General features: G+C 40.8%; 2 protein-coding genes across 3 annotated transcripts; one reads left to right on the top strand and one right to left on the bottom strand.

Annotated features, from left to right (window-relative positions):
• Nucleotides 1–1,740: 1,740 nt before the first annotated feature.
• styk1b (serine/threonine/tyrosine kinase 1b) lies at nt 1,741–5,678 on the top strand. Its single transcript, XM_053326517.1, has 10 exons — nt 1,741–1,850; nt 2,806–2,861; nt 3,109–3,279; nt 3,716–4,048; nt 4,189–4,370; nt 4,523–4,597; nt 4,740–4,948; nt 5,127–5,167; nt 5,271–5,367; nt 5,461–5,678. Exons 2-10 carry the CDS (start codon nt 2,807–2,809, stop codon nt 5,651–5,653), a joined length of 1,356 nt encoding a protein of 451 aa, XP_053182492.1. The 5' UTR covers nt 1,741–1,850; nt 2,806; the 3' UTR covers nt 5,654–5,678.
• Nucleotides 5,679–6,552: 874 nt separating this feature from the next.
• phc1 (polyhomeotic homolog 1) lies at nt 6,553–13,907 on the bottom strand. Of its 2 annotated transcripts, none has more exons than XM_053326414.1 (14): nt 13,804–13,907; nt 12,761–12,882; nt 12,549–12,659; nt 12,393–12,458; nt 12,149–12,292; nt 11,260–11,433; nt 10,228–10,953; nt 9,978–10,113; nt 9,695–9,873; nt 9,540–9,603; nt 9,357–9,444; nt 8,962–9,127; nt 7,614–7,854; nt 6,553–7,516 (listed from the first exon to the last, which is right to left on the bottom strand). In XM_053326414.1, exons 2-14 carry the CDS (start codon nt 12,875–12,877, stop codon nt 7,365–7,367), a joined length of 2,364 nt encoding a protein of 787 aa, XP_053182389.1. In that variant the 5' UTR covers nt 12,878–12,882; nt 13,804–13,907; the 3' UTR covers nt 6,553–7,364. The 2 variants fall into 2 exon arrangements, with proteins under 2 accessions (XP_053182389.1, XP_053182390.1); XM_053326415.1 differs by having other exon boundaries at nt 12,761–12,936; nt 13,804–13,859.
• Nucleotides 13,908–14,700: the final 793 nt, after the last annotated feature.

The raw sequence follows: 14,700 nt of genomic DNA on the forward strand, positions 1-14,700 counted from the left end.
CAAGAAAGTCCTGAGTTTAAACCTGTTGACTTGACAGGTAGGAGACACTCTGAGTGAGTTTCTTCCCACATTACAAATACATTAAAGTTAGATGGACTTGACTGTATTGTTTTCTGTTTGTATTTGCCTTGCGGATGATTGACAACCTGCCCAGGGTGTAACTGACCGGGAACATAGACTTTGAAAAGGATCAGAGGGGGTATATCATTTTGGATTAAGCCTTAGTTGTAAAATACATTTCAAATGTCAAATCAAATGTTCATTTCAGTTGGAAATTGACTTAGTTTTTCTTTTTAGTCACTAAAATCTGGAGTGAGTCTTAATCTTCACTTTTTGACAAAACAGTTTTCAGACATATTCAATGTTAGTGCTCCATTCTCACTTAAAATTGATCCAAAGGACTGAAATGCTGTATTTATTTAATAGTCAGGTATTTAGCTCAACTACCAATGATCAGATTTGACAAAAGTCAGATGAGTTATGTATATGAGAGGGCCATACTGGTAAAATAAATAAATAAATAAATAAAAGGGGTGGCTAGGTGTGCAAAGTCTCGCTATTTGTTGAATTTTCACATTTTTAGAATTGCGTTATTCAGCTGAAAGGGAGCAATACAAGAAAAATGTTTGCACCCTGAGTTAATTGTATATGTTTTATATGTAAAACATTTAACATTTATAAATATTGCACATCAATACAAACTTTATAATCAATCATTTTCAGTCCACTCTTGATTTGATCAATTTGTTCATTTCTTCCATCCTTTTATTAGTGACCTCATCCCTCCTTGATGCTTTAATGTTGCATCATTCTCTCTTCATCTTTCTTTATTATTGCTTTACATCTTTCTATTGTTGTAAACATGAGTGAATTGGTTTAAATGAAGTTAAAATGAAAACATCCTGGCATCATTTTATATATATAGTAAAATGTGAATATACAATTAATGCGCAGCGGTATTAATTGGCATTGAATATTGGAACAGCTTAGAGAAAGTGATGTTTCTTTTTCATACCATGATATTAATTTCAATGATCAAAAATATGTTTTAAACTATCTTAAGTGCTACACGTGCACTAAAAAACATGCCTTTAACTAATAAACCAGTATCTACATATTCACAGGTGAGGAGTTACTTCCATCTTTAGTCATTATCTTTATCTATTTAATTTATTTCTGTGAGGGAAAAGTGTGTGATATGTCATGATTATGCATTGTTAAATTTGACGGTATGCTAAAGAAGTGCAGTTTATTGCTGACTGAATACACCAGAGACGGTACAGCTTGTCATACGAGTTTCAAAGACAAAGCAAGCCAAACATGCTTAACAAAAGGCTGGGGACTAAAAATGACAAGGAGCAGCAGGACCAGTTTTCCCCAGACAAAGAAGAGGAAGGTTGGGCCTGAAGTAGATGACATTTGCTTGCTTCAGAAGAATAGGAAATTACAGAATATGGCAGAGCAAAAACCCAAGAAAGGCAGGGCAAGACTGTTGATTACCATAATCCTGATAATGACTGTGATCATCTCTCAACTGTGAAAGACCGAAAGGAGGAAGAAGGAAGGTGTAAATAGGAGAGGAGGGGAAGAGTTGCTGGTAAAGAGGGTGGAGTTAAGAAAACACTGAAGGTAGACAAACACAGAGCCACGCAATGATCCCCTGAGCCTGACAAACCACCTGAGAATAACAAGACAATGAAAATCTGAAGATTGGACCCCATATTCAGCAGGGAAGATGTATGAAAAGTGATTGTGCGAAGGACAGAGACATGAATCTGCAGTAACAAGACATTTTTTTCTTTCTCAAAGATTTTTTTTTTTTGGAGGGATTTAAGACACAGCTGAAGGAGGTAAGATAAGGATGTTGAACAGTAACTATCATACTCTCACTGTCTCTGCTTTTAAGTCATGTAATATATTGTTGTGGCAGCTATGAGGTAAAATGAGCTCAGGATGGTCGTTAACTGATGTTCACAATGCTATTTCTTACTATCAGTTGGAGTGTGAGCAGGTGCTGCTTTGCCATTTATTGTTTGCACTTTTGGGTACGTAGCACAACACTACGTCATTAATGTATCAAAAAATGCAGATGGACAGGTTTAGAGATCTTGGATCTAGTGTAAAAGTATAATCATGTGACTAAAGAATGTCCTTGTATATCTGCAGTGTCATATCTGTTCCTGTGTATGACATTTAAAGCAGTTATAAGTTCAGATGTATAAGATAGCAGAAGATGTCTCAGTAGGAGATGATTTGTTTGTTCAGTGCACAGCTTTGACAAAGGGAGTGTCTTGTGGTTAAAGTAGCTCCTGTATGATTACTCCATCTAAATATTGACCAGTGTTAGAGGCTTGAAAGTCCAAAAGTATCAGAGTTTTGTGTCAGAAGAGAAGATGAAATTGATAAAAGCAGTGGGTGGAAGTGCCCAGGTTGGCAGGAAGAAAAGGTTTGGCATTCCTCAGAGACAGCGATACAACACCTGAAGTTCCTGGTCTCAGTTACACGTCTGCTCAGACTGGTTACCTGTAAGAGTCATGTTACTGTTCACAGAGTCTGCTTCACACTACAGTTTTCAGGGCTGACACTTCATAATTTTAATCAATCACTGGCAGCAAGAAAGACTTAAATGTCTTTTGTAAATGGTGAAATCCTGAAGCTGTCACATAACTTTGAAGTACATCAAAATACAAGAAATGGATTGAATCAGATGAACTCATAAGTGTGAGGAATGGACAAAAGTGCATAAAATATTCTTAGCTACGAATAACGCCAAATGATTTATTATAATTCCTTTACTTTTGACAGGATGTCTTCATTATCAGAAGCTGACTACCGCTGCAAGCATGGAGATACTATCTGTGGTGAGTGACTAGTCGTCATGTCAAGATTTTTGCCTCTGCTCTGGGTTAAATAATCATTATGTCCCCTAAGTATATTCAGTTAGTAAGAATAATTTTGTCATTGTCTGAATATACAAGCTACAGTCCAGAAGTATTGACAGATAAACCTAGCTGTACAAACAAACATGTCTGCTCTTTTCAATCAACCGTAGACTCGCTGAGTGAGTATGAAGATGATCATTTCCTCGTGCTTGTGCTTATCCCACAGAGATCCGTGTGTATGAGCAGGAGGTGATTGTTGTGCCCATTTTGTTACTGGCCAGCTTCTTGGTCACTCTGGTCTTCATATTCCTCCTGCGCTTTTGTCCAGAGAAAGTTGATCGAGTCCGTCCACAGGCCTCTAAGGTGGCCTCCAGGAGAGTGCTGCATGGCATTGATGGTAAGAGAACAGAGAAATAATTAGGTTGATGGTCTAGATTTAAATAAATGAAATCATATAATTTCTTGTAATGAACAGTTTTCTGTGTTTTGTTGTTTGCGTGAGGTGTAGTTGTGTATGTACATTTGTTAAGAAACTATCCCCCAAAATGTTTTACAGTATTTTCTTTTCTTTTTTTCTTTTTTTTAACCACCATATCAATCAATCATATCCATATTCTTAGAATCCGGGTTTTATTTAGTGTTTATAAAGATTATGGATTTTGCCTTCTATTATATCAATATAACTGCAGGGCAGAAGTTGTAGAGCCGTAATAATCACTGTAACATAAATGCCCCCCTGTGATCAGTACTCTATCTGTCTTGGTTTCAGTGAAGCACTACACTAATGATAACTATTCTCACCCCCCTCCACCCCTTTCACTCTCTGTTCATAGCTCCACCAGGTATCAATGTCCTGGAACATGAAAGCATTGCCCTGGATGTGCCCAGTTCCTACTCCACCTTCCAACCCCCAAACACTTACCCCTCCAAAAAGCTCCCCATGGCTGTGGACACACTCTCCTTCCCGTCCAGCCCCCCACCGCAGGTCTTCAAACCCAGTTTCACACCAATTGACCAGCCCAGAGAGTTGCCCCGCCAGAGGCTGCCTGAGTCCTTCAAAATGGTCACCCCTCTGTCTGCTGCCTTCTCACTGCGCTCCGACTCCACTGTGTCCCTCTATAGAGCCCGCATGGAAAACAGGAACGTGGTACTGCGTGTGCTAAAAGGTGAGAAAAGCTTAAACCTGCACTTAACTTAATGGATGTGTGTTTGTGAAAAGCACCTCAAGATTGTTGATAAAGTCTCATCTGGTTTTCAGGACTTTGCTTTTTCATTTTCATCTCATTGTCATTCTTACCCTTTATAGACTCTGCTGACGCCACAGAAAGACACAGCTTCCTGGGTTTTGCATCCTTCCTGTCCCAGCTTGGACCCCACCCATTCTTGCCAGAGCTCCTTGGTGTGGTCTCCTTGCGAGCTCCTCTGGTTACGGTTGTGGAGGAGCTGGAGAACAGAGACCTGCTCAACTTCCTGTGGCAATGCAGACAGGTAGGCCTGAGATTTATTTTAAAAGAGTGTTAGTATATTGTTTCTACAGTATATAACCATAACGTAAACGTAGAAGAGCATTCAAACAAAGAATAGAATAATTGTTTCATCCAAATGACAAAGTACAGTATAACCTATTTATGTGTTTTCAGGAACGTATGGATCCTCCATGTGAGATGACTGAGAGACGAATATTTACCATGGCCACACAGGTGGCCTCAGCGCTGGTCAGTATGCTAATACAGGATAAATATGCTAATATAGGATAAACCTGACCTTTGTTAGATCACATGTTTTTTGACTATCAAATCAGTTACAATTACCTGAAATATTTGATTCTCACATTTATTTGTCTTGTTGCCCAATCAGGAGTTCCTTCACAGCAAAGATCTTCTCCATGGAAACATCCGAGCGCGCAGCGTACTGGTCAGCAGGGCATTCACAGCAAAGCTTTGGGGCCTGCATGGAGCCTACACAAGGAAAAACGAGGGAGTCACTCAGAGAGACGATCCCAGCATAAAGAAATGGCAGGCGCCAGAGCTACTGGCCAAGAGACCTGCCAGTCAGAGCAGCGATATGTGAGTTTATCCATTCCCATCTCCATTGAAGATTTACGTCCTTCAGTACAGATGGTGCTGATTCATAAAATGCTTAATAATTAAAACAAAAGTGACATTAAATGCATGTATTATTATTATTAAGAGCAATTACTGAATGGAAGGTTTAACTACTATTTGTATGTGTGTCCTTCTCTAGCTGGTCATTTGGCATCTTATTGTATGAAATGGCAACACTGGGTAAGTTGTATTTTAGCAATTCAGAGTATAGGTCATAATAGAAATAGAGCTGCATTGACTAGATAACTAGGGCTACATACTACATATACTATTTTCTTTCCAGGTGAAGCTCCATTTGCAGAAGTCTCAGTCAATGAGCTGCTACAGTTTCATCAACGAGGCAAAAGTCTGAAAAAACCCTCCAACTGCTCCAACACCCTGTAAGTATCTACTGCATGCTCACATTCAAGTCTGAAGCAATTCATCCATTAAAGAGTTTACAAAAACTTCCTTTAAAACTCGTTGTCACACAGGTACACCGTCATTAAGGGTTGCTGCCAGTGGAAGGATCAAGATCGACCCTCCCTGGCCGAGGTGAAGCGCAAGCTGGTCTCAGGAGAGAAGAGTGCTTCAGAAAAAGTCCTCAAAGGGCCTGGGACCATTAACATCGAGCGGTACCTGCAGGAAGCAGGATATGGGGAAACCAACAGCTACACTGTTTTGTGATTACTGCCTGCAAGGGCGTAACTTCGGTTTGAGGAGCTGGGGGAGGGGGGGTCTACATATATTTAGGGACAGTGTCAGTCAAAATACATGCCTACTATACCCCCTTTTTTAATGATCCTTCAAGAACATCTTACCTTCGTGTATCCATATTTAATTTTAAATTTAACCACTGCTGTTGGCGTTTCATTTTTATGAACTGTCCCCAGTGGACCCCAAACTGCCTGTGCCAGCAACAACACTGCACTATGCTTGAATACCTCAACGGTGCACTTTCAGGCACAATAAAAGTGTTCTGAACTGTTTATCGGCGCTTAGAGCTCTGAAATGGTTCCTTTTTCTCTGTTTTCTTCTTCTACTTCAGGTTCACACAACTTAACATAACATAAACATAAAAACTCTTCTAAGTGCTTTTTCATCTAAATCAGACTGTACTAATGGGCATCTCTATCTATCTAGATAAAACCTAAATCTATGAGGTTCAGTTGGGGAGATACAACCAGTAATAATGTAGATGATGTAAGATACAGTCAGTAAACTGGACCAATGTACAGCTGCTGCATTCTGAACTTGTAGTAAAGACTGTTAACATATGATGGTTTACAAATCTTATTTTCAAGCCAATGTATATTAATAGATATTATATACAGTGCCAGTCAAAGGTGTATGTATATATGTAAAAACTTTTTTTTCTTTTGTATATCAGGGAAAGTTGTGGGAATGAAGGAAAAATATATGTATTTATGTTATAATCAGTCTTTAAGTTTCAAGCCTTCATGTGGATATGTATGAGAAATGAGTTCAAACTGGTTACATTAACTAAAATGTGAATAAATAATCATCACAAAGTCTAAAATGACTTTTTCAACTCCTTTCAAGCAGAGGAATAATAGCATACACACTCCAGTAACAGGTATTTATTTATTGGTAGTACTGCATACATGTACACAGAGCACCTCCACTCAGCCCTTGAAAGAGCAAACCATGAGGAATACCTATTTTCAGGTAGTTAGGTTGATTAAAGCTACTAAAAATGATATGTACATGAAAAAATAATTTTGATTATAGTATATAAAATGGAAAAGATAAAAACTAAACTTTAATAACTGGTGAAATTAACTAATTAGGATACCAGGCTTTTTGAGTGTCCTTTGCTAGATGTGATTGCAGCCTGGACTGAACATCTATGGTTAAAAAAACAAAATAAAAATAAATGACAACTACAAGATATATTTTAATGAAATGGACTGTTATTGACATCACTCCAAATCATAGTACTAAAGTTAAAGCACCGTATGAAATGCAGCAAAAAGGCAACGTTTGGGTGAACTGTGCTAGCTGGGAGACCTAGCACCGATTACTGCAGGCTGGCAGATTTGCACAGTTTCACGAGAGTATACATACAAAAGGACAAACACTATTTCTCACTACTGATGTAAATACTTCAGATCGTCCATGCTCACCACCACTCACACGTAACAGTAAAACATGTTTTTGCACATTCAGAGTCCAGAAAGTAAACTGTCACCATCTCTCCACGTGATTGATGATGCAACATCGTATTGTATTAAAAAAACAAACAAAAAAACCCCCATCCTCACTGTCCTCATAGATGTCAGTCTGATGTTTTAACTTGTCAGGTGAGCTGTTAATTTCAGTGAGAAGTCCTCAATGAGGAAACAACCCTGGTGTCCAACCTAACGCGCTGGCTGCATCATTCACGCAGGCTGTTAATGGAGGCACAGATCTTGAGGGCAGGACCCAGCTTGATATTCATGGTGGAAATGAGATGGTCCTCACGCAGAAGCAGCAAAGCCTGCCCGTCTATTTCCTGTGACAGAAACTGGGCAGCTAGCTCCTCGCAGCCTGGACAGAAACAGAAAGATGGGAAGATACAACTGACATGACTTGAACTTACAAATGTGAAATGAACTCAGCTGTGATCCCATCAATGTCCACCAACCTTGAAGTGAAGCGATAAACCTGCAGACTTCTTCCACGCTCCATTGAGCAGGCGTTGCTGAGAGGAAGTTCGCTCCATCCAGTGGGAGGCTGCCAGGTGCTGAGCTGTCAGACTGAGGAGCGCTGTTCTCTGCTCTGGAGCAGGAGTGTGAAGAGCTTGGAGAAAGTGAAGGAGAATCGTCCTCCTCTTCTTCCTCTCCATCACTGGATACATCCTCTGAGCGACTGGACTCAGAGTGACACTAAATCCAAGAAGTAGAAATCCAAACACAAAAGAATAAGATACAACTTTAAGACTGTTTCACACATGCAGTCTATCACTGAAATGTTCAGAAACATTTCCTGCACAGGAAAATGTGTGAATGTGAGCAGGGATCAATATTCCAGGAAATCTGTACTACAAAATTCCCACCTCAAGACCTAGTAGCACTTCAAGGAAAATACCAGCTGTGTTATGAATGGAAGCAGTAACATTAGAGGGACAAACATGTAAAATGTTACAACCGCCTGACGAAACTCTCACATGGAGCGAGCAAACTAATCACAAGACTTAACGCATGGGTGACATACTGTGACTTCGGTGGTACTTGGTTTTGGGTTTGGCTTCTGAAAACATTTTAGGCAAGAAACGGGCAATGCAGAATCATATTTGATCAGGACTGCCTAGTTCTGTGATTTTTCCCTCTTCTTCTGTTGAGTTTCACGACGGTTGGCCGTAATTGTTGCATCACTTCTATCTGCTGGATTGTCCCTTGCCCCATCTGTTCGGGCACTGCTATGGCATGTGTGAAAAGGCCCAAGATGAAAATGTCCCTGAATGTAGCTGAATGTGTAAATAGTGAAAAACCAAGTGATTTACCGGGAACTATGTCTGAAAGAGGCTTTAGAGAATAAGCTGCACTGGTTGATAAAAACAATCATGTAATTCCAAAAATCAAGTTGGTTCGATTCAACACTTCTCTTATTGTCAACAGGTCCAAACCCAACAATGTGTTACACAAATTCGCAATACTTTCTGACTGCCCTACGTTGTCTGTGACGCTCAAACCCAAGCCTGTTTGATCTCACTGATGGTATAAGACAGTTTAATTAATTACTGTACATCACTGTCATCACACCAGACAAGAGTAAATGGTGTATTTTGTTGGGGACTGTTTTCAGCTGCAGATTAATACACAGTTGGTGCTTCAGTGAGTATTAACAGCAGTCGTATGGCATATTGATGAGAGATCAGGCTACCTTGGCTACAAAAACAATTATTGTGAGGATCAACTTATATTTGGTCTATTCATGGGCTTTGCTGATGACAAGGAAACTATCTTGCCAGCCTCATAAACTACAGATCTTACCTTGACTGCGAGATGTCGGCTTGATATTTTATTCATATCAGAACTGCTCCTGCGAGAGGGACCCCGGCGCCTAGCAGTGCTCTCGGTGGGTGCTGGAGGTGATGCTAGCCCTGCACCACCTCTCCCTCTGCTTGTCTTGAAGTGTTGGCTGCAGCTTACATTATACCTGTGGATCCAGACACACACACACACACACACACACAGTCAATACAGTAATCACCCAAGAACACCTTGCATGTTTTTATTCCAACCAAACAGTCTTTAAAAATGCTGGAATAAAAAACTGCCAACTCTTGGTCCTTTATTACATATTCTTGTCTATCCTTTGTGTAGAGCAGAGAGCTTTTACAGACGCTGCTGTCATGGGAAGCTTTAGGATGTAAAGGAAAATTTACCTCTTAGCACAAGTATTCGAACAGAACCTCTTGGATCCTCTAAACTGGCTGGCTGGAGCAAGGCTTCCGCAGTACTCACACTTCAACACTGAAGAGGAAAAGGAAATAAGTATGCAAATATTGACCACACACACAGCTTTATGGTATCATACTTCGTCATTTAAAAAAAAAAAGGAGACTTACAAGGAGCTCCATTCTCTGAGCGCCCAACCAGGGCAAAATCTCTATCTTTGAGAAGTCCAGCAACCTGTCACATCAGATTTGGTCAGAAACTCTTTTTACATGTAAAAGTGCACGGCAAGTGTCAACAGTGTGCTATCATTAAAGGGAACACTTACAGGGAAAGGCTCAGCTCCTTCCTGGATGACAAAACCCTCTATGAGATGGGTGAGAACTTGAGGCTTGACCACTGCCTGAGGAACAGGTGCTCTGTCTTTGTCCCCGTGCACAACTCTTGACAAGGGCAGAGGCAAGGACAGGGTGGGAGGAGAAGAGAAGGACGCAGCTACAAGAGGAGCTGGTGAAGAGTGAAAGAAATGGGGGACAGACTGAATTTCAACTGCATTTCCAGATTAACTGTTACAATATTTAAGCTCGATTTGGAGATTAAGGTTGATATACCTGAATCCTTTGTCGGGGCCGGGGATAACGGAGGAGCAGAATCCTTCATTGGTGTACAGTCTGAAGATTCTGCTGCCATCTCATTTGATGCATCACAGTCAGATTTTCTCTTCAGCGAGCCGATGGCAGGCTTTGTCTAATGGTGTGTGTGGAATAAGCAGGAAAAAATTGATTGTACATACACTGATGCTTATTCTCACACCAAAACAAAGACGTGCCTGCTATTACTATTGCCTACCGTTGATCTTACCATAGTGGTGGCACTGTTGTGGGAGACTGCGTTCACATTCCCACCAGCTATACTGTCCTGGGTTGCACTGCTCCTTGTCTGAGCGAGGGCCACAGCCTGCACGTTTCCTGCTAAGCACTGCCTGGCTCCCACAAGCTGGACAGGAATGTGGGGAGGATTGTGGCTGTTGCTAGGTGGTGCTGGGAGAATGGGAAGTGGGTGTCGTGGGGGCATCTGCACAGGTAAGCGGTGTCCCTGAGCCGTTTTGGGCTGGATAGGCACAGGGCCCTTATCTGCTGTTGTGCTGGCTTGTTGTAGGGGTTGCACCACCAGTGTCTGTGTGTTAACGTTGGCTTTTGGAGCCACTGAGCCGATGGGGTAACCCTGGGTGGAGGTAGTAACGTTGGAGGTGGGAACCAGGATCACAGGGGCAGCGGAGGAAGACAAAAGGAGTTGAGAGAGAGGGAGTGCAGGGGAGGAGGAGGAGGAAGGAGCTACAGTAGCAGCAGGAGTAACAGTCATTGTAGCCTGGTTTCCAGCCTTTACAGCCATAGTGTTGGTGGTGGACTGCTGTGCAAAGTTGGGTTTGGCCATTTGTTGTTGCTGTTGTGGTTGTACTTGCTGCTGCTGGGGGAAAGTCTGCTGTTGGCCAAGTGGAAAGCTGGCAGCATCTTTTCTGTCAGGGAGTTCAGACTTGACAGCAACTACTCTGGGAGTGGAAGCACAATGTAGGGCTAGATTCTGAACCTGGAAGATGAAGACAGGACTCAGTTATCGTGAAATGCATTTTATAGTTATGCAAATATTTGACTCCACCCATCATATCTATCAACTATAGAAATAGTCAAAACTGCCAACATTAAATAGACCAAACCTCACATTACGAGGGATTGAAATAAGACAACGTTATGGGCCTGAAATGTTGTCCAGGAGGACACGTGCAATGTATTGGATTCAGTTTCATATGAATTTAAAACTGCTCTATACCTGAAATCAAGCATGGTGCCTGAGTACTTTTAGCCCTGCATTACAGGTAGGTAATGTTGCTCAAACCTGATCATTGTCAGACTGGGCACTGGCTGTGGTAGGAGCAACTTCATGCTGTGGCTGTTGCTGTTGTTGCTGCTGGGGCTGTGTCTGAGCGACTGTTGCTACAGTAGCTGTTGCTGTACCACCAGGCATGAAGATGAGCTGAGAGGCAAGGGGAGCCCTGAGAGAACGGTTGACCTGTGTGACAAGCAGGACAGACGGTCAACTCTGTGGACACTAAATATTAAGTCAATTATACCTCGATTACACAGACTTCAAATATGAAAAAAAAAGAAAGTTATTGATATTATGTAATCTGGGGAAAATTTGGTGTGAAAAAAGTGGTTAAAGCAGTGCTGATTTTAAACAGTTCTTCCGAGATTTAGAAAGTATCACTGCTCAAGGCCATGACGCCCATAGAGCGACTCTGTTTACATCCAGCATGGCGGCCACGGAGGTGCAGCAACCGTTCGAAGCAGCAGTAGATTGTGTGCTAAATAAATTGGAAGGCAAGTTCACTTTGAAAATAGAACAAAAACTTGCGCTGAATAATTTTCCCTTCATAAAAAGGGTGTGTTAGCGCTGCTTTCTACAGGCTCTGAATACGTCATCGTCTATCGTTGATATGATTGGCTGTAAATTTGTCCAGTAGTGTACAAAAGCATTTGATCGACATTCGTTGATCCTGCCTTAAATACGAGGAAATGAACGGCTCCTCGCCTGACCCTACCTCAAATGTGGTAGGGTCTGGTGTTAGCCAGACTACTGCAAATCAATATAAGCTTTTAAAAACACAATTAAGGTTCAATTAAGGTTGAATTATATATACAGTAGACATGCCCAATACACATTATTTTCATTGATTATTACTAAGTAATAGACACGCGACAAAATATTATTTATACAAACTGACCCTAAGATACATCTGCCCCTGTCCTGCTGAGTTTCCACCCAGCAACACTGACTGGTTGAGCGCCGTCGTTGTCGCAGAGGTGGCCGGGCCGTGGGGACGAGGATTAGTCATGGTACCCCCTGCAGATGTGGTGCTTAGGTTGACCTGAGACAAACAGAAAATATTTTTATTAAACCTACCTACTTTTTTCAAATACTAGCAGTACAAATAAGTAAATCAAACATAAAATAACTTAAAACCTTACAGTGGTGGGCGCTTGGGACATGCTGTTATTCGGAGTATTGGACTGGCGACTAGCTGCAAGTGTAGCCTGATTGAAAAAGAGAAAAGAGAGGCGTGTGATGATTGTCCTTACCATATTTTTGCACTGACTGCATGTTCCTCTCACAAATCTAGTTACCTGTTGCACAGCAGCCAAGTTGTGGAGTTGGGCACTATTGATCTGCTGCTGCAGCATGAGTTGCTGGAAGTACTGAGCTGCATTCGGTTGTCTTTGCAGAGCTTGGAGAGCCTAAAAAGACACACACTTATCCAACCATCCTTGTATTCAAGTATTATTATTAATTCTAGATAACATTTTTACTCCATGTATACATTATTTCATACACTCACCTGCACAGCCTGTCTCTCATACAGAGACATGTGGGCTATCTGGGGTGGGCGGGAGTTCCCACTTGTCTGAGGATTTCCATTGGTGGTGCCTGTGTTTTGGTCTTCACCTGCATCCATGTTAGCTGCCCAAAACACAGAAGGCACTCACCAAAAGTAGCAGTGACAAAACACTTTTACTACAAACAAAATAAACACTTCTGTCTATTACTTAACTGTTAAAATCTTAGTATGAAGACTTGTTGAACATTCAGTTTGGTACCTTCACTGAGGCCACACATTAAACTATTTCACTAGGTCCAATACATTTACATGTAAAAATGGATATCATCTATTACTATAGCATTAAGTGCATTCAACAGAAAACTCTGTGTCCCCTCAATATGATTTAAATATGTCAGGCATAGCTGGCATAAATGAGCTGACAGCTTATGAAACGTCTTTCCAGTGACAGGATTATTTAGAGGAGAAGCAGAGGGGAGGGTTATCATTCAGATGGCCCATGAATCACAGCTAGTAGCTACACAACTGCATACAGACTTAACTATAACATATAAACTTGGAAACGCTATTAGTGCCGAAGCTTGACCACTAATCGTGACGAGCAGGGGCACTGTGGTATTTTCATTAGCAGACCTGATGTCAGCGTGAAGGATGAAGGCGAGAGAAAGAACAACATGGAGGAAAGCAGCTCAAAAACACCAAGAATGAAGCTAGCCAGCTGGGGCTAACTACAATGGACTCTGCTAGTTAGCCACCTCTAAACAAAAATCTGGCATTACTTAGAATACCTAAAACAAATTGACACTTGTAACATGGTTAGAAAAAGGCTGTGTGCAGAGATATATATGAGAGTAGAAGAGTAGCAAGTTTTGGTGCTTGCTATCAGAAAAGGTGCAGCGTTAGTTTAATAACAGGGTGGTTAGCTACTTAACTAGCAATGCTAGGAGCTTACTGTATGCAGAAAGCTCTCAGCTTAAACTACATCACTACCAGCCATGCAACAAGTCGTCGTTAGATGTGCTTCAGCGTGCTTGTGTGTTTACCTCTCCTTGATATTTCTTTTCTTTTCACAGTTTAATGTAGTCGAGAGAAATTCCCCGATCTTGGTTTAGACTGCAAACAACGACAGCCCCTTTCAGGGTTTTTGGCTCCAACCAAACTCCACCCCTCCTCCTTCTTCTTCCTCCGTTGTTTTTAGATGGCGTTTGCATCCAAAATGTTGCATTAGCGCCATCTACTGGATCTAGAAACTCCACCAGTGATAAATAAGGGTTGGCAAGATGAGCAATTCAAAAATATCTTTAAAATGGTCTTAAAAGCAGCATCAGGTTTGTTAAAATGTACATTTTGCTTTTTTTGTTGGTTTTATGCCATTTTTCTTTTATCTTTTATTTTAAGTAAGACTGAAAATGTCAAATGGTGTAACCACAAAAGAATGCTTATCCAGCTACAGTGTATTGAAAGAAATGTACAAATAATGACTTCATATAAAAAAATTGAAATGGTTCCTGATTTACATGCTTCTGCAGAATTTAATATTTAGAACAATTGTACTTGGTTACTTTTATTTAATATAAAAAAGTTATAATCTAAGATCATGCCAAGCTATTTGATATGGTGTTTTATTGAGAATTAAGCTTTTTTAAGCAAGTTTAATTATTTGTACAAAGTCTTTATGTTTACACAGTTTACTGATCTGATCGCGCAGCTTGATGTATGCGCATTGCAACAACCTGGCACAATTTGGGTTGAGATTCAATTTTTGTGATTTGAAAAGACCAAGCAGCTCAACTTATTAGTTTTACAGGCTACATGGCTGATTCAAGCAGCAGCATCAGTAGGTTAACAAAATCACATAGTTCACTTGTAGAGAATGTTCCTTTTTTTATAATACCCATTTCCCAGGTGGTTAGATTTATATTTGGATAATCTTTATTGAA

The sequence above is a fragment of the Scomber japonicus genome, chromosome 10, assembly GCF_027409825.1.
Source record: "Scomber japonicus isolate fScoJap1 chromosome 10, fScoJap1.pri, whole genome shotgun sequence".
Classification (NCBI taxonomy): domain Eukaryota; kingdom Metazoa; phylum Chordata; class Actinopteri; order Scombriformes; family Scombridae; genus Scomber; species Scomber japonicus.

Bases quoted from the DNA above. Each gene is read 5' to 3' on its own strand.
- styk1b (XM_053326517.1), top strand. From the start codon at position 2,807: ATGTCTTCATTATCAGAAGCTGACTACCGCTGCAAGCATGGAGATACT. The intron at 4,049-4,188 runs GTGAGAAAAGCT...TACCCTTTATAG, and splicing joins GGTACTGCGTGTGCTAAAAG to ACTCTGCTGACGCCACAGAA. The intron at 5,368-5,460 runs GTAAGTATCTAC...GTTGTCACACAG, and splicing joins TCCAACTGCTCCAACACCCT to GTACACCGTCATTAAGGGTT.
- phc1 (XM_053326414.1), bottom strand. From the start codon at position 12,877: ATGGATGCAGGTGAAGACCAAAACACAGGCACCACCAATGGAAATCCT. The intron at 9,874-9,977 runs GTATATCAACCT...ACTCTTCACCAG, and splicing joins GGCCCCGACAAAGGATTCAG to CTCCTCTTGTAGCTGCGTCC. The intron at 7,855-8,961 runs GTAAGATCTGTA...TCTTGGATTTAG, and splicing joins GCCGACATCTCGCAGTCAAG to TGTCACTCTGAGTCCAGTCG.